We start from the raw sequence: 27,577 nt of genomic DNA on the forward strand, positions 1-27,577 counted from the left end.
ATGCATGGGTGGGGGGGTGGGGGGAAGATAATACATTATAAGTAGTAAGAGCAAGCCCTGGAAACCACCCCAACCCCAAACCGTATGTGTTATTTTCCTCCAAGGAAGCTTCCGAGGAGCAATCACAACTACTGTTAAGGACTTCCACTAAGAAAAGAGAAAGAAATCCAAGCCATCAAAAATCCTGTAAGATAAGGTATGCTATTAAAAAAAAAAACAAAACATATAGAATAATTTTAATGAAGATTTCAGTTCTTCATGCAAATATTTGACGATACAGCTTCAAAGTATTGCCATCACACTGCAGCTCTGAAAGCACTTCTTATAAACCTTTCTTCTCCATACAACGGTAATAAGAATTAATCTTATAAACTCTATGAGGAGCGCTCCATTTAGACTACGGTCATCAGCCACAATTTCCCAGTTTACTTGACTGTGGGTTAAATTCACAGTTTATGCACTTTTAAAATATACTTATCTAAAAACACTGGGACTGCACATAACTGCACCCTGTGTGCTAGAACAGAAAGTCATTGATGCTCAGACTTGTATTGCCAGCGCCAGTTCCAGAGTTTATTGCCCCGTTTTTCCGTCAGGACTAAATCAATACACAAGCGACATTACTGTGACGCAGAGGTCAGGCAGGGTTGGTGACTCTGAATGAGCCCCCCCGTGCTGGCCACAGGGTAACCCGGTATTTACGGCTTCACGCTCCCCCACTTCCAGAGAAGAAGCTGTGAAATGTACCACTCTCATCTGAACACAGCCTGATTTCACTGCCCAGCCCAGCTCTCTAAGGAAAATGTAGTAACGTCAAGGGAAAAACACAACTGGATGCTGCTCCTCTCCAAACGGGGCCACCGCTACCTGGTGGCAGGACATCTCCAAGCTAAGACAATATCCTCATTTTCAGTCATCTCAGGGAAAACGCTGCTGGAGAGCTTGGCTCTCCTCACGCCAGCAGGACTCCTCAGGGAGGAGGTAGATAGGTGAAGTTGTCATCTTCCAGTCACAAGGCTCAGAGTTAAACCCTGGCCTCTCCAAAAGATCCTCTTATCAGTTGCATTGCGCTACCAGGGCTGATGTTTGCTTTGGCCCACCAGAGTCACTTTCCATGGGTAGGGAAGGTCTGCTGAAGTTCAAGTGATGCCATAACCAAGCTCTGTCTAGACAAGATCATCTTTATCTTGGCCCAGGACCTCTTACTTGGTAACTGCTGAAATATAGTTAATAATACTTAGGTAGGTCAAAGCCTTACGATTTAGGGGCTGATGAAGATAGGCCATGCCAGTTAACCACCCGACACTGCATGAGGGGTATGGAAATAAAGACGTGCCTCTGACAAAATACAGGATGCTGTCATTCCAGTTGTAGCACTATTTCACAGTCTTTTTATTTTCTACTGAAAATCAAGTGCTCTTACTGCATGAGGGGAGGAAGCTGGAAAAGATGCAGACTGCATGCCAGAAGAGACAGCGTAGATATTGAAAACATCTTTTAAAAAGTGTGCCTCCACAGAACTTCATGGTTTTGATCTTGGAATAAAATGCTGCATATCAATCAATCAATCACCCAGAAAGGTTAAAGTTATCAATAATGCACTTTAGTTGGTTTAACTGTCTGGCTACAGCATATGTTGACACTCACATGCATTACCATAGTTATTTGCTGCTTTCCATCCCCATTTGGTACCTAGTTGTGAAAGAAAAGCTATAAAAGTATAAAAATAAGTCTCTCTTGCAATTCATAACTGTGGCAGAAAGAAAGGGCAGGAAAAAAGCTGTTGCTGAGCAGTTCCACTCTTCCAGATGTTTATACTGAACTTCCAGATGTTTTCCTTGCATTTATTGCTTCGTTACAATAAGTAAGGGACTGTCTTCAAACACAGTGAGACTCCTTTAAATCAAAACAGTTTACACAAAAAGAACCTTCACTTTTTTAATCAGTGCCCACATTAGTTTCCCAAATCTTACAGAATAAACCACATTTCTCCAAAGTGGATGGTCTTACAGGCAGGAAAGGCCTAAGTGTCTTTTTAGTTCTCAAGAACATAAAGGGTAAGCAATCATTAATTCATTGTTTGCTCTCCCTACATCCTGGGGGCAAGCTGTGGTGCTTGGCTCAACAGGCATGCCTAATTTTGGCCAAACACCATTGAGAACTCACCCAACACAGAAAGCTAACTGAAAGAATTGATAAAATATGCGTAAGAAGTTGTTGCTATTATTATTTAAAATTTAGTTATAAAACCTCAGTATCATAATCTCACAGTCTAACTTCTAAATAGAGAAGAATGCCCAAAGATGTGTGTGGAGGTATAGGGAAGAGTTATCCACATTGTAAAAACAAGAGCTGACAAATTAAGGATGGGTGTTTAATCAGCATTAGGCAGGAGAATATACAGGCTAACTTTCCAACAGTAATGATCTAAGCCGGTAGTTATCTACAAATGCAGGTATCTAAGAACCCCTAAAAGACCCTAGCCTTTCACGACTTATTCCAGGCCATGGAAATCCAGAGCAGAGCTAGTTTTTTCAGCCCTGAGCTCTGAAATCCTTTTTCAGTGCTTTCACCACTTCTTAAAACAGTAGTTAGATATTGTCATCCACTTTTGGGCCAAACCTGCATTTGGCTGGGCCAAATGCATTCAGAGTCTAACTATGACCTCCACCAGAAAAACAGTTTAGCTTTGTCCTTAAACATAAGATAACAAAGTGTGGAGGATGGAAGAGAGGATGCCAACTTTCAGCTGTTGTATCTGCTAGGTTTCTGCCTGTTCCCTTGATTGCTCATTTAGATGTAACACTTGGTGGTGGTGAAAGGCAAGGTGTCATTGAGCTGCAAGCCAAACCAGACCCGATTTTATGGCTCTGTGCAGTACACAGATCAGTCCTGCCTTAGCCCCGGCGCAAAGGAACGGCATGCTCTAGAGAAAGAGCTTTATGTTCCTTGTTACTTTCGAAAGATTTCAAAAGCAGCCTTGTTAAAAGAAAAAAGGGCTCAACTATGAAATCACTTCCTTCTGTTTAAAATATTTTACTCAAGGAAAAAAAAACAAAAGGGCATGAAAAGGGAAAAAAAAAAAAAAAAAAATCTGTTCTCTGCTTTTGACTTGTTCCTAGGACTCAGCATCCCACCAGCTCTGGGATGACGCAGTGTGCCAGATCCCGACCGCTCCAGCCAGCGCGTCAAGCGGCCGTAGCCCTCCCCACACAATCACCCTCTTGTCAGAGGCGGCTGGCGTCCGCCCCGCACATGCTGACAGCATCGCTGCCGGCAGGACTGACCCCCTTCGGGGCAGCTCTGCTCCTCTTGGAGCAAGGCAGCAAGGCGCGAGGAGGGCAGGCGGTGTTAGGCAGCTAACAAACAAGAAGCTCTTGTATTAATTCCCTCCCCCGCCTGTCCCCCGAAACGTAGCGTGGATGGGGACAGGGGAAAAGATGATCTTCTGCTTGCAGCAGCGAGGCTCTGCCTGGCAGTACAGCCAGCAGGACGACTTCAGGAAGACCCATTTAAGGAAGTTTAAAAGTCAAACGAACAGTTCATTGCTGCCCAAATCACAAGGGGGTTACTTACAGCTGAGCAGCATTGTAACAAGGATCCTAAGACGAGGACTAGTTTGTCTCCCTCTGCCAATGCTCATAGGTTTACTCAGACTCCCAGCTCTGTTTTCCCTTGGTTCCCAAGGCACCCTCCCTCTCCTCCAGAATGAATTGCCTCCTCCTGGGGAGTGAGCTGACACACACCAGGTCCCTTCACCACTCAGCTGTGGGGCAGGAGAGGAGGGAGAGGGATCTGAAGAATAAACTGAAATGCTTCCTGTCCCCTCTCCACCTCCAGCAAAAAGTTGGTTTCTGCCTCAAACACCAATGTATTACCCTGATCTGCACCGTTAAGAAAGGCAGAGGGTCTGTTCTCTGTGTTACTGAGGTTCACTGATGCAGAAAAAGCCAGACAGCATGAGATAAGCGTTCAGCAAGTTGTTGCAGGCAGTCTAAGACACGCACCTTTTCTGCCTTTCCCAAGGCTGTAACAGATAAACTTGCAGCACTATGCATTGACTACCTTTGCAAGAAGGCACTTGGGAAGCACAGCACTTGAAATTAAATCTTCTGCTTGTGAAAATTTTAAGCCAGACTTGCAAGCAGTCTGCAAGCAGTGCCAGAGCACCAGGACTCCCGCCTGATCAGGAGGCTGACCGTGCCGTCTGCTCCAAACTGAGACATCGCCTAACCAGCGCTTCGAAGCGATGCTTAGCTTTTTTCTGTAGAACCACAGAACAATCCTCCATTGGAAGTGCAAATTCAGCAATATGGGACAGCACTCAGCAGCTGATGGCAACTAGTGAACCTTTCTCGTGCTTCAGCTAGCAGTCTGCTTAACACCCTGATGTACGAACATTTAACCTCCCAAAAGTCTCTGTGGTTGCCCCCATGCCTGATTCTTGGCTTCAGGCTATTTTTTTTAATTATTATTTAAAAAACCCAACTCCACAGCTGTTTCTGAGCCATTTTTATCTTGCAACTGTGTCTCACAGGTGATAGGGAGGTGAAAGTGCTGCTGCTTCTTTACACTATAGCCCTGCGGCTGACCTCCTCCAACCAAAGAAACCACACTGCTTTGGAAAAAAAAAAACACCACCTTTTCAAAATAATACTGAAGTGGGACATCCAAATACAGGATGAATAGTGTCACAACCTGGGATTGCCTTTTTTTCTTCAAACAGATTTAATAAAATAATACATTACCTCTCTCTGTAAATGGTGTTTTATGCAGATTAGAAGAGGTGCTAAAGCAGAGTGTGTGCATAACACTGAATGAATTTAACTGCACCAGTAACAAGAAATAAGGCCCTGTTTGAATTTTGAAGAAAACTTCAACGTGTGCTACCTGCAGTCCTGAAAAATCTTACTCCAAATAGCCCCAATGAGGAATCAGAGATATTACTGAACTACATCAGCAGCTAAACTTGGGTCACCTTCAGTTTGGCTAATGCTACTTAACCTCTGGAGTTGTTCCAGTGTTTCCAGAAAAATACCTAGAAAAAATAATGTACTTATTAGGGGGAAAAAAAGGGCTACTTCATGTTCCTTGTACACCTCTACTGTTGTGGCCACACTGGGTGGCCTGTACATCTTCCCTGTGACCTCTGCTCATAGGAGAACGGAGGAGGGTGCAGTCACTGCCTACCCTTCCAGCTGCATACGTACCTCTAGTCCCATACATGCTTGGGATTAGCTGCCATGTGCTATTTATTCAGTGACTGTTTATTTATTCTTACAACTCTGCATTGCACTGGTATAAGCACTGACTATTTCCCACTTTTTTTTTTCTTTTTTTTTTTATTTTAAGTCTGAGCCAGTCTTTCACCTCACAGGAAATACTCCACTGCTGCATGAACAGCAATTCATTCAGGAAGGAAAACAAGGATCTATTTCCTAAGAAGACGACTACAAAACCTGAATTTTCTTTGTGTTCTTAACCTCTTGCCTTCTGTGAGGAGGAACACAGAGGTGGGGAGGGACAGATTTCTGAACCATCAGGCAGTCAGGAGAAGTTTACCCACCTCTACAGCCTCCCGCACAAAACTCCTAGAGATTCTTTCCCTGAAGAGAAGCGCAGGACGTGTAGGAATACGACTTATCAATGGCTGAACAGGTTAGTCAAATACACAGTTCATATTATGATTACAGAGCTATCACTAGGTCAGAGAGCAAAACGTACTTTCTTAAACTAACATATGGTTGACACAGTGACTCACATCAAATCTCTACAACTACTCTGCCGCCTTTGTGCAGACAGTAACTGCTCGAAAGCACAAGCCATGGTGTAAAGCCATGGAAATCAGGATGTCAAAGCATGAACTGGGATTAAGTTTTGGGCTCCACAAACAGTGTACAGTTGCATTTATGGACTACTAGGGCAACTTCACAATGCAACAGGGTACTAGGATCCCAAGAGACTGTGTACTGCGCTGGAGGACCTCATGGGTGGAAACACAGACTGGGACAAGGAGACAACCGGCATCATTCCTGCCTGCCTGCAGCTCACTGTCATCTGCAGCAACAAAGAGCAGAACAAACTGCAAAGAAAATCACCAGGGAATGGTACCCAGTATCCAGGCTGTGCTTTTGCATAAGGGAACTGAGAGCCCCAGGCAAAACCCAAATACAGCCATCCACAAAAAGACAGAAAAGTTCTGACTCCAAAGTGTGTCATGATATTTGCTTCATGTTTCCCTGTTTTCCAAGCCCTGAAGCTTAGGCAACTCCTGAGCAGTGTGCTAAAGCACACCAGTGCCTCAGATGCAACTTTTCTGTATTAGCAAATTGGCAGATGCTTAGATGTGCCGAACGTTATAGACCTGAGCAAGCTGTACATGCAGTCCTGCTTAACATGCAAAGTCTTTTCATCAATAGCCTGTAGCCCCTTATTGTTTTCCAGACATGGGAACGCTGCCTGAATACACACAACACCTTTTGAGTGGCAAAAAGGAGACAAGACATACTTCAGTGGAAGACTGAACCTTCCCTGTACTATTTTAAGGTTGCAGCTATTTGGCATCTTCAAAGGCAAAAGGGCAAACACTGCTACAACAAGTTTTAAACCTGCATTGCTGCAAAAAAACCACCACCTTACATCTGGAAGTCCTGGATTTTCATCAGTTTCATGTTACAGGGCTGAGTGACCAAGTCTCTGATACCCATTTCCATAACTAAGCTTGATAGTCTCAACACAGTAATGAATGCTGGGGGTTCTTATCATCCCCACCTCTTCTGGTGTCTCCCAAATGCTGCCGACCTCCCAGAAGCTGGACATGCATTACTGAAATCACCTAATAAGAAAGAGAGGGGGGAGAACAAGGGAGGCAAAGTAAGCACTTACCAAGCACAATGACCACAGTCTTCAGGAGGCTCATCATGGTGTCCCGATTCCTGCGGGGTCCAGAACTGTGTCTGGACATTCTCATAGTCCTTTGGCGGACGTACCCAAAGATATGAGCATATAGGACCACCATGACCACAAAAGTGACCAGGTTGAAAATAGCCCAGAAGACCAGGTAAGAGTCACTATAGAGTGGTGCCATGTTGGAGCAGTGAGTGATATCACAAATACAGTTCCATCCGACACTTGGTATCGCGCCCATGACGATGGCCATAGTCCAGATAACAACAATTACGACCACCACTCGCCGGTTGCTCATCCGAGTATGTAGCTGCATTCGGAAAACTGTAATGTGCCGCTCAATAGCAATGGCCAACAAATTGGCTACAGAGGCTGTCAGGCTAGTGTCAATGAGACCCTGACGAAGAAGCCAGGTGCTTACAGTCAATCTTCTAGTGTTGGGTCCTGTGTTGAACATTAAGTAAAAGTAGGCCAGCCCTGCAAAAAAGTCCGCAGCGGCTAAGTTGGCCATTAAGTAATAAATAGGAAAGTGGAATCGGCGGTTGACATAAATAGCCACCATAACCAAGAGGTTAGCCAGCATTATGAAGATGCAGACGGTAATCCCCAGTCCCATTACAAGCTTGCTGACAGTGTTCCATTCAGTGGCTAGATATTTTCCACTTCGGTTATAAAAGAAGGCAATGGTTTCATTGTAGTAGCACTGTGGTTCGCTCATGGCTGTGGACTGAAAGAAGAGAGGAAAAAAAGAGAGAAAAAACCCAAATGACATCAGAACTGAAAACACATGATTGCCTCCATGGACAAGACATGCACAGAGAGCAGGGAGGGGGACAGGAAGGGAACACACTTCAGAACAAATTTATTTTTTCAGACCAAATGGCATTCCACAACTCGCAACAATTGTGCTGAGGAGTCTAGTAACAGCAACCAGATTAGAAACCACGAGAAATGCTTCCATCTGCTCTGGGAGCTAGCATGATTTCTGACGTAGTTGTAAATTGCACAGCAAACGAGCTTCTGGCCAAGCAGACCTGCTGAAAAATTCACTTAGAGAGAAGGGCATGCAATTCATAATTAAGAAAAGTTAACTGTTACAGGACACCTTATTTACTTATCAGTGCATAAAACTATTGTTTGGCTGTAGCGGTGTTAAAAGAAGAGCTCCTCAAAGAGGAGGAAAAGTGGATTACATTTCCCAGCAGGTTTTGACTCATTCAGGTTTCCATCAGGGGCATTCCTTCTTGTCCTGTCTTAAAAACTGGGAAGAACACCCTAAGTTAAGATCATCAATATGCTCCAAGACTGTGAATTGCCAGGGCCAGGGGCTGTGTCTGTCCGTAAGGCATGAAGTGCATTTGTAAACAATAAAAGAAGCATGCAACTGTATTTCTATGAGCATTCTTCTTTTTCCATCAGCCACATTTCTAAACAGGGTTTGAAATACACCGTACTTTTAAGTATAACTCATCTGAACTGGCTTATTCCAATTTGAAATAGAAGGAGTGAGACAAGAAATCAGAAAAGCAATATTTGACTTAACTAGCGTTCCAAGCATCAAACCTTAGTTCTTGCATTAAGTATTGTTATGGCTATGTCAGGGAATACATGATTAATTTTCCTTGCAGAGTACTCAGCTGAGCGCAGCTATGGGTGCAACAAACAAGCTCCATACTCCACCAGTATGTAGAAGCTATGCATAAAACTGTTGGCTAATAAGAAAATTCTTAGTGAGTTTCCTTCCTCAGTTATAGCCAATTACTCAAGGTGCAATTCCCAAAAGGCAAACCATAGAAAAAGAAACCCCTCTGAATAACATACTGGGTCCTTGTTTAGCATGGCTTAACAACGAGGATGTAAAAATAATAATTAAAAAAACCAAAACAAGAAACTCATGTCTAAAAAGTCTCGTTCTAAAGAGACGCAGGAGAGCTGGCTCTGACAACCTGCTTTTATGGCTGTGAAACTCTACTGACAAAACTTGAATCTTTACATAAAGACGACCAGTTTTAGCAAGAAACCAGGTAATAAGCCCAACCAAGGAAGAGATCAACAACACTAAAAGAGGAGAATTTCTTCCTATTAAAACATGCAAACAAAACCCCATGTTTTGGACAGCTCCAGCCATTCTGCAGGAAATGCTACAGCTAACCTGACCTTCATGTTAAAACCAAAAATGTACAGAATTGGGAAACAGAATTAGTAATTGGACTTGAATGAAAATAGTATCGGATCAAGATTTCCCTAGAATTACCCAAAGCTGTTTCAGTTTCATTTCATTTCCCTCTGTTTGTCAACACAATAAAGCTAATTCCAATAAAGCAACCTACAAAACTTTCCACCTATATCCCAAATGCATTACATGACATTTGGATTTACGTTAAAGAAAAAGGTCTTTTTAGAATGATTTTACCTCCAACCTAAACATCGATCAGAAACATTTGCAGACCCCGGATAATAAAAAGCTAGAGTAAACAGTATTTTTCAGCACAGTGACTATAAAACTTTTACTGTTCCTCTAGGATACATCAACTCTTAGGTTAGAAACCTTTCAGCCTTAATTATCTAAGAATTTTAAAAAGTTCTCATGTAGGATCTCGCTGTTGCACAGAAAAAACGATTTGTAAGGAATACTTAACAAAGGGAGACCTAGCTGCAAGACATCTGGCTTTAATTCTTTGGTTAAAGACCGTGTGGTAATAACAGGTCAAGTATAAGAACCCTTGAGGGAGAGAGGAAGTCATATGAATGAATCAGTGGCTCTTATAAAAGCTTGCCAACATCTGCATTAATTATGTAAATGCCCTGTTTTTTTTTCTCTCTGTAGGAATATCTGGATGCAGTCTTACAGTCTGAGTTACAGAGGAGGTCAGGACTCCAGGATCTAGTGGACTTTTGTGATCCTGAATAAATTTTCTCTTTGTCTGTATATTTGTGGATCTAAATTTTTCTTTCAGATGGCTGCTGTCCATATGTAACGATTCCTGCTTCGCTGTTGCTCCTGTGGAGAGAGACCAGCTACACCTGGCAGAACACATATTTTTAATTCAGAAATTTAAAATGTAGTAGATATCACTTTTTTCTTTTTTTCTTTTTTTTTTTTTTTTTGGTGGCTTTGTTTTGCACATGGGCTTAGAAAGTGAATTATCCCCCAATTTTGTAATATCCTCCCCAGCCTTTTCATATGAAATCTGAAACAAGATATGATAAAAAAAGCTCACTGCAACATGCACTGATAAGTGATGCGCATTTGTCTTATTCACAAAACGCCAAGCCAGGGCTGAATGTATGCAACGCACATTAGAGTATGTAAAACACCGCAGAGTCAGACGTGTTAAATTTAAAAGCATGACAGCACTTGAGTAATCCTGGAGGAACAGCATGAGGCTCACTGGCTGCTTCTCTCATTTTGAAGACACAGCAACAAAAATCTCTGTTCGCATAAGGGATTTTGGAAAAGTTTTGTTTTTAGGGCATGCTAATCTAAAACCTGGGATCTTCTTTAAAAGCAATCTTTTCAGTCCCAAGGGAAAGAAGAGCATAAGAAGAGACAGTTTGCTGACAGAAGCTCAAACAGGGGACTTCCAGACGATCATCTTTCTCAGCCTATATCATGAACGTAAAAATCCCAAGGCATCACATTTACCCGTGATGCTGCTCTCTGACTAGAAAGGCTCAAGCAGGAGGGAAATACAACGTGCCTCTGAGTACCGAAAGTGTTAACATACCATAATGGCATATGCAAGCAGGCAGACCCATCCCCTCTCCTGCCCCTGCAGGAAAAGGGGCAGGGAAGTTTATATTTTAATTTCCTGAAGTTTCCACTCAGTGTGTTTCATTGCCTGGGTAAGCCAGATGTGCAGTGCCCTGAGATTTACCTCATCCATTTAGTATATCTCAACAGATGTTTAAAACAAACTGAGCTGCAAATTGCCCATGTTAACTAAACCTCTAGGACACATCTGTGTAGAAAAAGAAAACGTCTGAATTATAAAACAACAACACAGATAAAGCGAAATGGAGTAATAGCAGGCTAAAAACAAAGCCTCCTCTAACCATGTGAGGTTGATTTAATACTCAAGATACAGTTGTCCCAAACCAAAGAACAAGAAAATCCTGAGTACCTGGAGTTAAAACTCTCAAAATCATGAGACGTCGTTATAACCACTACACAGTACACACAGACCAGGAGACTTGGCAGCAGGACTTAATAAAACTCGCTCTGCTTCTACAGTCAACACCTAGTCATCCCACGGCCAGAACATCACCTTGGCACTGGCCTTTCCAGGCACTATCTGCTATACTCGCCCTCTCAGCTCCTCTCCTCTGGTGGTATGGGGCTATGCCACTGGGATGGCAGTGGGGAGGTTGGGAAGAAGAGCCCGTGTAAGCAACTTGTCAGTGTTTCGTGCTTGATTCATCTTGCTGCTGCCCACACCTCTCCATCACAGCTTAAAGAGAGGGGTGAGGATTTGGGTCCAAGGCATGGAGTAGCTTGCCCATGGGGTGTTTTGGGTGAGCAGCCCATTACCCCCTCCCCATTCGGGGAAGAGACCCGAGCGGAGAAGGCACTGGCTGCCTGGAGCAGGAAGGTTAGAGGGGAGCTCTGGATCCTGCCAGCTCGGTAGTGAGTGACAGCCCACCTGGTGAGGGCTGTGCATGGAAAGATGCTTAGGGTGGAAAACAAACACCAACAAGTTTTCAAACACTGCTGATTGATATTGCCTAAACGAAGCATTAGTTAGCACAAGGTGCCTAAGGGGCAAATGATCAGTTTACAAAACCCACTGCAATCTGAGAGTTTGCAGAGTTCCTCAGTCCACCTAACAAAAAAAATGAAAAAGAAAAAAAAAGGACCACTCCCCCCAGCAGGTATGGGTGCATTTATTTCTCACCGAGAGAAACAGAGCTGGACATTCTTAGAATACGAAGGTCTGACTTTTACAGAGCTTTTAAAACTTGGAAGCCACAAAAATGATTCCATATCCAAGAAAACTCTTACAACTATTTTAACCCTTAGCTCTCCAAACACAGTCTGCTCCTCTCCTTTTTTCCCTTTACTGAATTAGCTTCGACATGCTGCTGTTTTCTTACCCAGAACACAGAGAGGAGACGAAAAGCAATTTGTTTGGCAAGGAAGCCTGAGGAAGATGACAATTCTGCATACAATGAAATGCCAAGTACAAGCCAGAGACCTCAGTTTTTCAGAAGTCATGCAACTTAAATGCAGTCTCCTTGAAGTGTGTGAGACTCAGAGGACACTCGTTCCATACAGGATGAGCTTTTAATTCTGAGGTAGCTACCCTTGGATCCCAAAAACAGTATTTATCATTCTCAGCGCTGCCCAGAAATCCAGAAAATATTTCAGAGGAAATGCAGAATTGGGAATGGTAGACTAGGACTCCAAAACAGCAATAGATGTCTTAAAGCTCTACATTTAGTGCAGCAGCGAATGCAAAAGCAGTAGCACTGCTTTCAGTTTAGCTAAATACTCTGAAGTTCACCAACATACCAGGAAGGCTAGAGCTGAAAATCTTGGGGGAACCGCCAACTTCAAAATCCCCAAATAAGGGTATCAATTAAGAATATCTTTAAAATAAGCATAAGCAAGTAAGTATAGGAATAATTTAGTCAATATGTACTTTCTCAACCCACAACTGCAAAACCACGGGTTTTATGAAAGTAAAGTTGTAACAGATGAGAAAAAAATCCAATTTGCAAAAAAATTTCTCTATTACCTAATGAAAAGCACAAAATATTGTTCAAACTGCAGAACGCAAAAGAAATAAGAGGTTTAAAAATAAAGGGGAAAAGACTATGTTTCCTTTAAAAATAAAAGTGTAAGTTGAGGAGGCATTTACCCAAAGTTTAAGCCAAAGAATCAAAAAGTCTCAAGACAAGGATCTTGATTCATTATAGCCTATGCCTACCATGCCTTATGTACAGATATAATTTCATCTGCTCAATGAAAGCATGAAACCCTATCATGAAGATACAACAGCTCCTCAGACACCCTTTTCAGAATTGCATCTCCCAAAGTAATTGTTTGGCAGACTTAAAGAAAAACTTGTATGTTAAGATGTGGTGGTTCAGTCACAGGAGGACACTTCTTCATTTGACTAGACGCATTTTGCCTTTCACGTAGCTGAAAAGACGCAAGGAAGTGACTCTCTTTGCAAGGGGATCCCTTTAACTCTGCTATAACATGATAAAGCATAAAGTTACTTATGGATTGTGTGGCAATGGCTAGCATAACCAGTAATTTTTAGGATGCTTTTGTAGTAGACTGTATTACTACGGAGTCTCAGAGCTAACAAATGTCCCAACTACTAGAAACCGAACTGAGAAGTTCTCTGGATCCTACAGTTTATACCTGAAAAGGGTAAGCTGACATATCCAGACACTCAGTGTACCAAAGAGACCCAGTCACCAGCAACACTGGAAAAAGAAGCAATTTTACTTCTACTGAGGAAGGTATAATTCACAAGTGACACAGATCCTGTTGGAAACTATGATTACGACCTTCACAGATTGACTATAAAACCAGGGAGGGTGTTGACCTTCCTTAGTGCTTATTCACTGTCGACTACTACAAAAGCAAGTTCAAAAATAGCTTCCGTGGGCTAAAAAAGAAATGGGTGAGAGCAGGAAGTTCAGCTACCTCTAAAAATACCTTTCTTCTGGAAGATGCCAGGGTCACTAACTATCAGGTCTGCAATACCTCGATTTGGCCCTACAGCTTTTTCAGGATAGATGAATCAGGGCCATGCAATTCACTATTCAAACACAAGAGCATTACTGAAGAGCAGTGATGGTCAGGAGCATACTGAGCTGGCCCAACTGGCCCCCAGATTGCCAGCTCTGTGGTTTCAACTTCTTGCACTTTCTACTGCTGCAGAAAGGAACTGCTGCACGCTCACATGGAGTCTCTTTCACTGCAGAATTCTGCAAGCAAAAGGATATTTAGGAAATTAAAAAGCTAGAAGAATTGGAAAAAAAAATCTAAGCACAGAGAGAGAGTGAACTCATCCCTCCAGCAACCTACCCAATAATTCAAACACTGTTGCATTGTTGCTCCTTTTCCACAAATCCAGCATTTTCAGATGAGCTGCATCCCTCGCAAGCGCTACCTACGTGTTCTGATGAATGTTTTCCAGTTGAGCAGGAAATGGAGACTGAATCACGGCATAGTTCTACATCATCACGTCCCCCCTTACATTGCTAGGATGGCTTAAACACCGATTACCAGAGATTTGTTCCCAGACCACACAGCACTTCTCTGCTGCCCCGTCTCTGCCTTCCAAGCTCCTCTCAAAGGGAGGCCACCGCTGCAATGCGGAGGTATTGCAAAAATAAGCTAATTAGCTTTGCCACTAGGAGAGACGTGATTGGGCATGTTGAGCCCAAATGTCCCACACAGAGTACAGAAAGGGTTTCTGCAAAGCTCTTCAAGCTTCGTTTCCTTGAGGGGGAGCTTTCATGACAAGCTTCACAAACATTAGCCAAACACGGGTTTAGGCTCAACACCTCCTGGCTTTGTGGGAGACACAGGAAGGCAATTATATTCCATCAGCTAATTTAGTGACTGAAATATGCCACCTCTTATGCCTTCAAAAAAAGTCTGTGTCATGATGCAGATTAAGCTTCTCCACTACCTCACCCAGTTCACTCCTTGGTTGCCTATCTGCCTTATCCTCAACCTGAGCATCGTAGCCAGACATCCGACCTGCTGCGAGTCCCTGCAGGCTGCTGTGCAGGATGAGTGCAGCACAGGACAGACCTTCCCCAAAGACCCCAGCCCCGCGAAAAGCTTTCTGGAGGGAGGTGCAGCACACAGTCCCCTATTTGTGTCACTTTAGAAGCCATCAGGGTGGAAGAAATGGGAGGGGGGAAAAAAAAAAAAAAAGAAATCTGCACCTCTAACATCCCAAGTGAGTTTCCACACATAGTGAATTGCAACATGAATCCTCTGGGCCCAGTCTGGTGCTCAGTGAGCCAAGCTGGGAATTAATTCTTGGCTCCAGCAGCTGAAAGACTGGCCTTTTATGCTGAAAAAATGCTGTAGGCTATTGGGGCTACTTCCATCTCCAGGGCACACCTTCTTCCATCACTCCTCACCAAGCAAACCAGCAAAGTGAGCTGTTAAGAGAGTTTAGCCTACAAGTAAAACGCTTATTCAAAATTATGTTAATGAGCATAGCAAATTTCATTTTGGGCTAGAAATTGACATTTCCAAATAAAAATATGAAGACTACCCTGTGTTTGCCACGGCAAATACATTTTTTCCTTGAAATATACAACAGGCAGTTTGGGTTTCTTTTGCTTTGATGAACTGCTTTGTGAAATACATAAACAGAATACAGAAAAATCTCTCTCAGGACTCTGGCAACAATGGGTTCTCTATCAGTAACTTGTTCATACAATACTGAGCAGCTGCCTATAAGGCAGTATTGGTCTACTTTGAACAAAAGAGAGATGTATTTTGAACCCCTGGTAATCTCATCTAGTATAAGAATTAAAAAAAGCATACTGGTATTTAAGTTTCCCCTATCTATGATACCTGTAACTGGGTGGATATACCTCTAAGCACAAATTGTTTCTTCCAGTCTCACCGCTTCCTTTTGTTCTCTGGTTTACCTTATTTACCACCACCAGAGATCTGTTTTGGTTAAGAGGTTAATTTGTTTACTCACCTAGAAGGGGAGAAAAAAATCAACACATTTGTTGGCTGCAGAAATTTGGGCACTAAATCCAAAATGCAAATCATGTGCCACCCCACAGGAGTCTGTTCTCAAGCATCATTATAAAGAGGAAAAAGCTACTGAGGATGACCATTCTGTGGCAAGGATAGTTTAAATCTCTTCCACTCTAATTCAAACAAAAAGAAGGGAAAATAGAGAAGTATTCAATGGCACGGAGTGGTAGAAGTGTTTTTTGGCTCTGGTAACCACACAGCCATGAAAGGCCACTATAATGGAAACTACTCTGGATTTCTCTTTGGAACAGCTGCAAGGCAGTTATTTAAATATACTCATTTACTTCTCATATTTGGCTGGTAGGATCCACTGCTGGCAAAAGCAAAGAGAGAATGATGAATTTTTGTTGTTTTCTTGTTTTAAGCATTTCTGAAGCACTGTTGGAAGTCCCTGGTTCATTAAGCAACTGGAGCTCAAATAATTTCTTCTTCAAAGCTTTTACTGCAGAATTCATCTCATGCCATTCACAAAGAGAAAAGATACTAATCACTCCACAGAGTACATTAATCAGTTTAGATCACCACTTGTTATGTTTCCTTTCTGCAAGCAGCAAAGCCCTCTGGGATGCTAAATGCTTCTTACAGAATTACTTAACTTTCCGCTTACTGCATTATCAGACTAATCAGGTTTCTATGATATAATTTTGCTTATACATAGCTGAGGTATGAAGTCATCACATGTACCACAAAATATCCCCAACTTAAAAATCGAAGTTCTGTTACTTTTTGTTTTTCTTTGTTTAGGAGCAGAATGGCTTATCTAATCTGAAATCACTAGATTCTGCCTTATATAAAACCCCATTGCCAAAAACTCAAAGCATATTCTGGAAAATTTTTGTTTCATTGACTTCTCTGACATATGGTGTCCCAGAACTATTTTCTGTTCCACATTTCAGCTATGGATAGCTAAACTACCCTCAAACTTTACTTATCCTTCTCATTTAAACATGGCCAAGATGCCTTAAGTCTGTGCTCTTAATCACCACTCCTTACGCCTGGTAACAGGATGATGTGGGAGGGAAAGAAGATGGGAGCAGAGAGCTTTGGAGACAGGTCAGTGCATAGGGAGGGTATGAATGGACATGATTGTGGAAAATGTGTTGCTTCAGTAGAGAGTTGTAGAGAGCACCAAAAGCATTTCCTATGTTGACACACTAGCATAAGAATATTTTAAAACAGTAACAATAATTTCACATCTAGTATCAAGAAATTACTTCCAAAAACTTTTCCAAAATGTTAAACTTTTGTTACTTGATCCAGAAGACAAATCTTGAGAAAGATACCATTAGCAATTAAATTACCAGGAACTTCCCCTCACTGTGGTGCCACCACAAGCATCTGTAGGATTCAAGCTCAAGCAAAAACCTGTCAGGGTAGGCTTCGGATTGTAAGAAGTCCTGCTGAGGTCTCTGGGATTCTCTTCCGTGGTAAATAAGAGTCTATTCTTGTTTGCCTTGTGCAGTTAAAGGACTAATGATAGGCAGAGGAATATTTATTACTGAGATGTACACACATACATACATTTACGTACATGTGTATACAAAATAGACAGTATTTATTTCCAAGACTAAATTGACCAAATGTGAAGGAAGCCAACTATCCTGGCAATGCTAAAGGAAAGTTTAAAGATAAAAGATAAAAAAGATTAAAGATAAAGAAAGTTTAAAGTAAAGTAGCAAAACACTTCTTTTTGTAACTGAGATGCCATCTAGCTCATGCAGAAGGCATGTAAGGCTACTTCCAAGTTTTAAAAAAAAAAAAAAAAAGAAACAAACCTTCCTTAAAACATTAGTCTCTAAATGTCTTCTGCAGCACACTCTGGCATCTGCTCAGTTTTAAAAGGCAAAATAATGTCCTCCAGAAAAAAAGATTATTTTAATGAATATAGTTTTCTAAACTACATCCAAAATTCATTTGTATGTCAACACAAACGTGAAAGGCAAGCCCATGCAGTCCCAGTCTGAAAAGTGCTTTACTTCAACACTTCCATCTAATGATTCGTCTCTTTAGCTATGTGTCTCACTATGTCCTTGCCAGTTAAAAAACTCTTCCTTACCCTCAGAAACATGCACATGGCTCCCAGCTGATTGTTCAGAGCTGTTACTCCTTTACATAGGATTGAAGCCTTATACCAATCATCAGATCTACAATGGTTTACTGACGTCTCTCGGAATTCATGCATGCATGTAAGTTTGCCCATATGGATATCAAATTTGAGTCCATTTTTACAACACAAGGTGGAGTGAATGATATTTTTCTACCATAATCTCCCACACTGAGATACCATTCTTTCCTTTGCTTCCTGTTGCCATTTCTTTTCAGCTCCCAAGTCAAATCTCATTGAAGCACAGTCTCTAAAACCAAAGTGTGGAAGGAGAGCTGTCTGGATTACCAGTCAGTGACCAGAATAATCCATTTATCTCTAGTCTTTGGTCTAGCGACGCTAAGTCTTTGGTCTAGTGATGCTAGTCCAGGGCAGGATTTATTCAGCAGAAACTCTCTGCGGACGCAGGACATGTGCGTTTATTCACCCATAAGTACAACAGAATGGTGACTATGCTGATCATCAAGTCCTTTACAAGTGAGAGCTTTTCTTCCACTCATTCTTGCACCACAGTTGACCTTATTTTCCCTTTGAGAAGGCATTTTTCCTGAACAGCAATCCTTACATACACAAATTTCTGATACATAAAGAAGGCTGTGAAGAGAGAACCCATGGAGACAGCGGTGCAGGTGCCTTTCAGAGCAGGCAAGGAGATGGCCTGTGGTCTCTTCACCAGAAAGGGAGAAGAGTCCAGCAGCAGCCAGGCAGCCTGTCCAGAAAGCAGAAGAGTCCAGCAGCAGCCAGGCAGCCTGGCACGCAAGCATACAGCATCCATCTCCTACCAGGTATTCCGTTCTGCTGTAAAGACACAAAATCCTTCTCTGACGCTCACAGGGACAGTGACTTGAAAAAGCAACAAAAATACCTTTAAAATATACTAGTTCTCCATTTGAAACACAGGAGGAAGAGGAGCAGAAAGAAGTTTCTCCAAAGCAGATTTCAGATTCAGCTCGTTTCACATCACCACCCATTACTAGACATGTTTTTTTGTAACTTCACAAGGTCCAGGGATCTCTGAACTACTGCACTTTTCAGTGCATATTGCCAGGAGCTGTAGTGTCCTGAGCCAAAGAATCTCCAGCAAACAACAACAACAACAAAAAAAGCAAAAAAACATTAGATATTCAATTTTCTGACATCTACCTTAATCAACTGTGGTGCCCTCTTCAGTAAAATATACATCCTTAGAAGTTTTAAGTTGCAACAGACACTTGGGTCTCTATGAAGTCAAAGGGACTTTGAAAATGCTTTTCTGAGATGAAATCTTGACGGTTATTAGCATCTCCTTTTCTGTTTGTAATATTTACTTCCCCAGAAAACACAAGTATGTAGTGTTCAGTACATGGAGCTGAAGAAATCTCTTAGGCATTTATAAATATCAGGTCTGAAACACAGACCTTTGATTCATGAAAGAAAGATTAGTGTGTTAGTAATTGTAAGTATATTATTAGTTTTATTGCTGCTTTTGGCTTAAAACTTTAGCTTTTCTGATAAGAACACTAAACCTGAAATTTCCTGTGGTATTATTCCAGCTGAACCACATTATGACCTTCTACTTTGTATTCATTAGGCACAGTAAAAATCAAACCATAGTGCAGGGACCACCTATGTGGAGTCAATAAACATTGTATTTTGCCATGTATTTTCTTCTATAAATAGTAGTATAACACAGCAATGCCGTGCCTCACAGTATAACAACATTCTTAGCAAATGATGAGTGTCTTTAATACAGTATTTTAGGAAAAATTCCCTCGATGACTCAGAAGTGAGACAGGAGAAAAAGCTAGAATTCAGTGAGGAAATAAGAAAGACGCTCAGTCAGCTCAGCTGCCAGAGCTTCATTGTGGTCTACTCACCTCAATCACCTCGGGTTGGGACATCATGGAGGACGGCACCAAATCGGTGGGGATATCCATGGTAGCTCAAAATGTCCCTGCTGTCCTTGCACCCTTCCTCTGCACCCACAAACCCTTGGTAGGAACACAGAAGCACTTCCTCAGATCCTAGTCATGCTGGCATTTGCTCCTAGTAGGAAGACAAAAAAATTGTTGAGAATAACAAGAGAACTGGGTTTCTAGTCAACACCCAAGCCCCTCGGCTGCTGCAAAACCAGCCTGTGAGTTTGCACAACCCGACTTGCTTACATGACCATTCACAACAGATTTGCAGGAGAAGTTTCAAAGGGCACATTGGAATTTGGTCCAGAACAGCAAAACAATTCACTCGACCACACAAACTAAAATTCCGACAAACTGAATACAGCAAGAAGGCTAATGCATAGACCATGTGCACATTTGCAAAGAAAGATGGTCACCTACAGAGCTTTGGAATCGTGTTAACGTTTTGTTTCACACCAAAAGAAAAAAAAATCCTCACAGAGGAGCACTCATAGAATTACTTGCTGGAATTTAGGATACATTTATTTCCTCAACAACTATTGTTTTACAGTTTGGTGATCATATGAACTTTTCTTCTGTGTTACAAAAAATAACTTCAACATTATGACATCCTTATCATTGATTTGTTTTAACCATACTTTTTTTTTTGCCAGATAGACACAGATTTGCTGTGGGTGAATATACTGAATTGCTGTGTAAAGTTTGATCAGATGACCCAACAGAATGAAGTTATTTCCATAACTATCATGTTTACCAAGGTTAGATCAGCTTCCGCATATGTTTCTATTCTTTTGTGCAAAGCAAACCAAAGGGGACAAAACTGTAAATGGCCAAGAAATTAAGCCCATTTAAAAATTCCAGATGAAGACTATTGCAGGTTTTTTCCTGAATCAGGCCAGACATATACAACACAACCCACAAATTAGACACCACAGAAAGGATTTTGGAGAGACACCTATTGCTCTCTGTATCTACCACTTCCTATTCTGCAAGTCATGGCGGAAAACCACTCATGCTAAGTGTATTCAGCGTCCAACAAACTGACCCCAAACCTAACTGGTATTTTTCAAAATGATGCCATGGTGTAGTCATACAGACAATGCTAGTAGCTTTCCTGGCCTCCAGTTCATTTTTTTCAAAGGCAACACTTACTTACCAAGCCAAGAAAGAACATTTAAGTGCTGTAGGAAAGTTGCACTCTACGTGCTTTTCTGAGTCAGTTATGTCGTGGCTGGTTTTTGGTTTTGGTGGGTTTTGTTTTTTTTTTTTTGTGTGTACGTTGTTCATTTAAACTCAGCTTTGCATGCCACTGTGGAAATTATTCCTCCTTCTTAAAAAGCATCATCCTGAAATGCCTGCTTCACATTTCAACACATCCCCACATGCCTTACGTCACATGTAGCGTCTCATCTTCCAAGCTCTTGGATCACTTTTTCCATCTTTATATAGCTTTCCAGTGACCCTTATTCTTTCCTACTCATTTCTTGGTAGTAACCTTTCATTGTTTCCACTCCTTGCTCCAAATTTCTACTACTATACTCATGGAGAGGACATAAAACGGAGACTTAGCGTTCCTCCAAGAAAGCCTTCACTGAAAGTCAAAGAACCAAGCTACACATCCTTCAGGCTTCCTGTTTTCTTTTCAAAAACAGAGTTTTGCCTGTTTTCTGAAATTCACTAGTTTTTCCACTGTGCATGACAGATGAAGGAAACAGATAGCATCAACTTGAAACTACGGCTTTTCTGACTTAGGGAAGCTTTGCTATTTGACTAAGACAGTGATTTTCAGTAAAACTCCATCAACAGCCTCAAAATCCTCAACCAGCACATTTCATCACTGTCTCGTGAGCTGTCACAAGTGTAACTTAAATAAGATCTCATAAGACCTTTGTTTTTGTTCTTCTCAAAACATGCTTAAGAGCAGCAATGTCACTGCACCTACTTTACAGCAGCTTATTGTTAGTTTTTTTAAAAATCTATTCTCTTCTCTTAATCCTGAAATGCTGCCGCTCTTGAATAATGAAGATAGGGAAAAGATTACGGATGAAGCAGACGTTAGGGAACACTATGTACACCAAAACCAGAGGTATGCTTAGAATCCTGTTTGCCACATATAAAAAGGAGAGAAAATGATCATTTTTACTAGGGAGCATCACAGAACAGAAGAGAAAAACTAAGGGAAAAAAAAAATCTTAAGTCTGTTCAGCCTTTAGCTAGCTCTGTGTACTCCAGGTAGAACACCAACGTCAAAAAAAGCTTAACCCCACAAAATCCAATGAGCACTTTAACGCAGATGAGAAAAGAAATATACCTGTAGTCATTTTTCACCATCTCTCCAAGAAAGACAACACACAGGATTAGTAAAAAATTCCTAAGCCTATGACCATTTCGCATTTCCCCTTCTGCACCTAGCTGCATTTTTATTGCTTGTATTGCACTGATCCCTCAATGTGGCTAGGAAAAGGAAGACTCTTCTGCATACATCTTGCTTTTCAACATCCTGAGCATGATGTACACAGTGATTAAGACTTTCTGCCAACTGGTCAGGATCTTAAAAGCATTCCAGCTGAAAATAGGTTGGACTGTACAAAATTACTCTCCCCCCACTCCCAAAGCACCTCATCTCATTCAGCAATAATAAAGTGCAGAGGGGACTGTGCTTTCACAGCCGTGCAAAAGCAGGCTGACTCCATTCAAGTGAAGAAAGGTGGCTCTTAACTTAATACCATATGAGTTCAAGGTGCAGCCCCGTGTTTTTCAAGAACTGCAAATAAAGGGAACAGGATCCTCAAATGAACTTTGCTAAAGGGCATTATGACAGAAAACATAATCTCTATTAAAAAGAAAGTCTGAAACACAAAAGCACAGGAGTGGCTTCTTAATAATGAGATTTTGATGGCTTGCTGCACTACAAAGCGTTGAAAAAAAAATACCCTAATTTTGAAGCAGATTCACACATATCATTCCCAAACACTGGAACTGCAGGTGTCACAGGCGAATACCACTCCACGCACTCTTCTCTTGACAGACATTGCTGTCCTTACTAAGTGCATCTAGAGAACTGCAAACTGGGGAAACACATTGGATCTGTATCTAAAATTAGTAAAATGAAGGTTATGGAATTTCTTATCCTCTGTGAAGGTGACTCATCTCTAAGAAATGATGTTTCACCATAAACTATAACATTTAGAAAGTCATTTATGGTAACACATTGAGTTTTTGGTTAACTGAGAAAAAAAAAAAAAATCAGCTGACGCTCAGCAGAGTAGCGCATATCTAACACGCGGAGCAGAAACGCATATTCACCAAACAAAACATATTGTTCTCTGACATGCTATGATTAAGCATCATGATTTCTGGATCAGCTGTCTGAGACCACAGAAAAGAGGAACCATGCAGTTTTGTCATTACTTGGAGTAGTTAGGAGAAATGCAATCACGTATCACAAAATCATCATCTTGAAGGAACTGCTTCCAAAAAATCCATCACAATGACAAAAATTATTACCCTTATTCCCCCCCAGTTTCTTGAACAGTACAAGCGATCTGCAATTTTGGAGCGATACAGCAATGCCAACAACTTCTGCATCACTGCTTATCTCATCTGGACCCACAAATATACAGTGACTCCCCTAGAGTAAGGTGCTGGGACTGAAAGGCAAATTGGGTTTTCACAATCTGTGGCTGTCTCCAGTGTCAGACAATTTCAGGTGTCCTGCATTGTTTCCGCCTTTCAGCTTTGGTTTCCTGCACCCCTATCAGAGCATCTTTTGGTACCACAGCTTGACTTCACAGACTTCAATTTTCTAGATTACATGACTCTGAAGATGCTGATTTGGTATGACCTTGAAGCTCTTAAATGTGACTTAGCTAAAAGCTACCCTCCTTGCTAGTGAATAAAAGCCTAACTTACCGTTTCTCAGAGGACAGTTTTAACTCCTAATTGATCCCAGATAGATAGGACCCGTAAACCCATCAAGGAAAAAAAAAAACCCAACGTTTGAACAACACATAAAAAGGCAAGAAAGTAAGAAAATAGATCTCACATAAGGGTCCTACTTCCAGATGTCACTTCAGAGACATTCCAAATTTCATGTGGCGTCTGAAGTCTTGCCATCCAAAAGTAATCATTTGGCATCACTCACCTCCAGCAGCCTCCTTCATCAAAAAACTGCTGCTTGTATGCATTCGTTTGTTCAACACACACAAAAAAGCATGACCCCACCACAGCAGCCTTACAAGGCAAATGAATGCCATCCAGGGAAGAGCAACAGCAATGACTTGACCTGTCTACCACTTCAGTTTACCACTTGTTAAAGTGATGGTGATAACATGAATTTTTAGTTACCTACTATGGACTTGTGGAGGTGTTTTTCTGCTCTCCAGTAACCACTTGGTTAATAAAAGAACAGCTACAGATAGGCTTTCTAGCATATAAGAAAATAAACATGAAAGGCAGAAAAATTGGTTTCAATTTTGTGCTGCTAAGAAAGGAGAAGAGGCCTTCCTGTTACTCCTTCCTTTACTATAGCGACTGCTAGGAACTATTGCAGAAATTTGGATTTTCTTTTGCAAGTTACAGAGCATTAGATCTTCTTACTAACAGAAGGGTACTACCTCTTCTGAGTCCTTACATTATTTTAGGTAAAACCTTCACCACTGTTGATGTTGTCACTTTGAAGATAGATGTACAAATTCAGTTACACAAATGCAATTCACTAGCTTAAAACTGTTCTGAAAAAGTTATTTAATAGTGACTCTTCAAACACTGAAATGTCTCTTGACATATACTTTAAAGTAATTTAAAAAAATCCTAAAACCCCCAAGAATGCATCAACATGATTTCATAAGTAAGCAGAGGTACCTGCAACTATGAAACGACAGTCTCATAGACTGGCAGACTGGCAAAGGGCAAATCTCACCACAGAAACACAGGTAAGAAGCTCTTGGTGTCCCTGAAATTCTCGTGAGGCAATCCAAATTCTGATGTCAGCCCTGACTTCTCTGAAACAGTTTCAGAAAGTCTTTGCATAAACACGGCACTCTATTTTTTTCGCATTCATCAGTTCACCACTCGTTAAAATGAGGTGAAAAGCTCATGCCACCTCCCTGACCTGTCACCTCAGGACTTTCCTCCTCCTTCCTCGCATGGCATGTCTGGAGTGGTGTTTCAGCAAACGTCTTGTTTTGTTTCAGGGACCAGACTGCTGAATCTTGACGTGAGTTTGGTACGTGGTGTACTGTGACAAATAAATTTGAAGAATGAGCTGTATAAGGCATGTGAAACTTTACTGGATGACCCACCAAAGCATAAGGACAAGCTGAACTAATTTAAGTGGTTATTATCTCTACAATCCATATTTCCTCCCAATTCTGCACTCTCTCTCTGTTCCAGGGTGTGTTTTGCCTGTAAATGAAGATAACCTCCTGCGCCCTGCGTTAACTTGCTCAGCAATTAAAAGAGCTGCAATAAGTTAATAGCTGTGATTCAGCGTTGGGCAAAAGAAGCAGAAAATAAAGAAAAGAGGAGATTTCCAGACAGATGGTGTGGAGCCCATTGTTGTACTCTTGCCTTAAACTCCTTCTGAACAACAGCAACAAGTCTTTTTCCACTTAATGAGACTCTTTCAACTACCCTCTCCCCATCACATTTCTGATGTCTCAGAAAAGAGCCCTCCCCTTCTCTTCCCTCAGCAGATGCATCAATACAATTTGGAAGCTAGCACAAAATTAAATGTCCCTGTCAAACTTCGTTGACAGTGTGTGTATCTGAATACACACATTTACTGTACAAATTCTGCAGCTTGGTTGGTGTCAATTCTGTACAAATTCTGCAGCTTGGTTGGTGTCAGCCTGGCTCCTTCACCTGTCACCCCTCTCCAGAAAGCAGGATAAAGGCTGTCATTGCATCCACCATCTATTACTATAGCAGTAAGTATCGGAATAGATCTAGTATATGGTACTGATTAAACAGGTTTAATAGCAGTGAACCTGAAATTACACTTCTGGAGTTAGAAATTATTTTGTCAATAATAGCACGGAAGACAATTATCTATTTCTGGGGACTGATGTGAGCACTGACTGGGTTGTACCACTGTTCATATACATCCTCGTAAAAGGAAGTGGTTGCAACTATTCAGCATGCCTTCAGACCAACTACCAACAAATTGCACAAGTTACACCTGTTACTACAGCACACGCAACACTACCCTCCATCGTCCCAGTGAAGACCAGCTACACAAACACGCCTCCTCCCAAAGCCTTCCCGTCTGTTGCTTCTAGTCACTGGACAGGCAGACAGACTGCTTTAAAGAGCTGAAGAGCTATAGCATCTCGCCCATTTGGAAGCTCTTCGTAAGAATGAATAAATTCACTGCGAAAATGGATTTGTAAGGTTCTACTGAGGAGTCGTGGAAGTCTGGAAGGAGAGTGCCAGAGGAAAGGGACAATGTCGCTCTGTTTCCCGTGCTGGCTGTACCATCACGTCCCTGGAAACAGCCTCTGCTGGTAAAGCCAGACATTTGTTGAGTCCAACTTCACTGTCTAGAAAAATAGATTTTACTAGAATTTATAACATATGGAAAGGTTCAGGCACAATAGGAAATCTTTACCTTGCAAATACTGGGGGGGGGGGGGAAAAACCAACCAAAACTGCAAACCCAAACCCCAGAGTAAACATACTTGATGGTCTCTGCCCTTTCCCACTAGCAAGAGTAACACAAAAGTTACAACCAGACCTAAGAAACTGGCCAGATTTTTCAGTCTGAGAAGAAAGATCAACGACAGACTGAAGATGCAATGAAACCGAGCTACTCATTCACTTCTGCAGAAGAAACTGAGATCCTCACAGGAAACAAGGTGAATTTTCCATGCTGCTGTTACGCTAGCACATCACACAGGGGCAAAAAACAATTTTTCACATGCACCAAGACAGGCAATAACTACACAGAGTAAAAGATGTTTATGTAAATAATACCTCATCCCCAAAACACAGCACACACATTTGCCCAAACCGCAACTGGAAATCAATCCATATCCAGAAACATTTTTTCATCAAATCCCTGTCTCCGTGGAGAAATGACCTAGTCATTTCTTTGCAGTAATCAATGGTTAAGTCACTTTGACATTAAATGTCAGTTCTTTGCAGATATTGTTTAAGAGATCAGACCTTTTCTTTTGCAGGTGGAGTGGGTTAATTCAACAGCATCAGTTTCTATCCAGATAATTTCTGCTCACAGAACTTCCGTTATTGGTGAAGTAATTCACTGTTTGAGCACAAACATTTCCAGAGCAATTATTTAAAAAAAAAAAAGGGATAATTTTCCAACCTGACACAACAGATGAACAAAAAGAAACTGGCTAAACAAAATATCACTGAGGCTTAAAAGGGAGGGAAGGAGGAAGGGAGGGAGATGAGCAGCAAGAATAATGCAGTATTTTAAATGTTCCACTGTCACCCTGAAATGACTTGTTAATAATAAGAGAACCGGCAACTACAATGGACAATTGAGCTGGTTGGCCCAAAAACCAGAATCAGTTGGTACTAACCCCTCTCACCTGCCATCCCTGTTTGGCTACGTGGTAGATTTTCGTAATATTCCATCCAACAAGCTGGTGGCCGCATCCCAACGCGCGGAGCTGCAGGAGCGCTAGCAGAGCTGCATTTACAGGCCGTCCCGTGCGACGGCGCAGGCTTACAAACATCTGCAAAAGGGTTGGCAGCGAGGTGGGCTGAGATGGCCTCCTGCCTAAGCACTGGCAGGGAGCAGAACAGCCTCCAGCAAGACAGCAAGTGCCATCGCTACCTGCCATCTGATCTCCAGCGTGCTGCCTGACCCGCCTCAAAACCTCTGGGGAGACCGGGGTAAAAGAACATGAATACTCCAACAGATTAGGTCACGAGAGTGGAGATCCC

The 27,577-nt window shown here is 41.8% G+C and overlaps 1 protein-coding gene across 1 annotated transcript in view; it reads right to left on the bottom strand.

Annotated features, from left to right (window-relative positions):
- The window catches only part of LPAR1 (lysophosphatidic acid receptor 1), a 49,830-nt gene extending 30,038 nt beyond the window's left edge, over window positions 1-19,792 (bottom strand). Inside the window, exons 1-2 of the mRNA XM_009583608.1 lie at window positions 19,622-19,792; window positions 6,886-7,633 (exon numbers count right to left, since the gene is read on the bottom strand). Of these exons, the coding sequence (XP_009581903.1) occupies window positions 6,886-7,633; window positions 19,622-19,681 (808 nt within the window). The 5' untranslated portion in view covers window positions 19,682-19,792. The remainder of the gene's footprint in view (window positions 1-6,885; window positions 7,634-19,621) is intronic.
- Between the last annotated feature and the right edge of the window lie 7,785 nt (window positions 19,793-27,577).

The sequence above is a fragment of the Fulmarus glacialis genome, unplaced genomic scaffold (genome assembly GCF_000690835.1).
Source record: "Fulmarus glacialis isolate BGI_N327 unplaced genomic scaffold, ASM69083v1 scaffold3638, whole genome shotgun sequence".
Lineage (NCBI taxonomy): Eukaryota > Metazoa > Chordata > Aves > Procellariiformes > Procellariidae > Fulmarus > Fulmarus glacialis.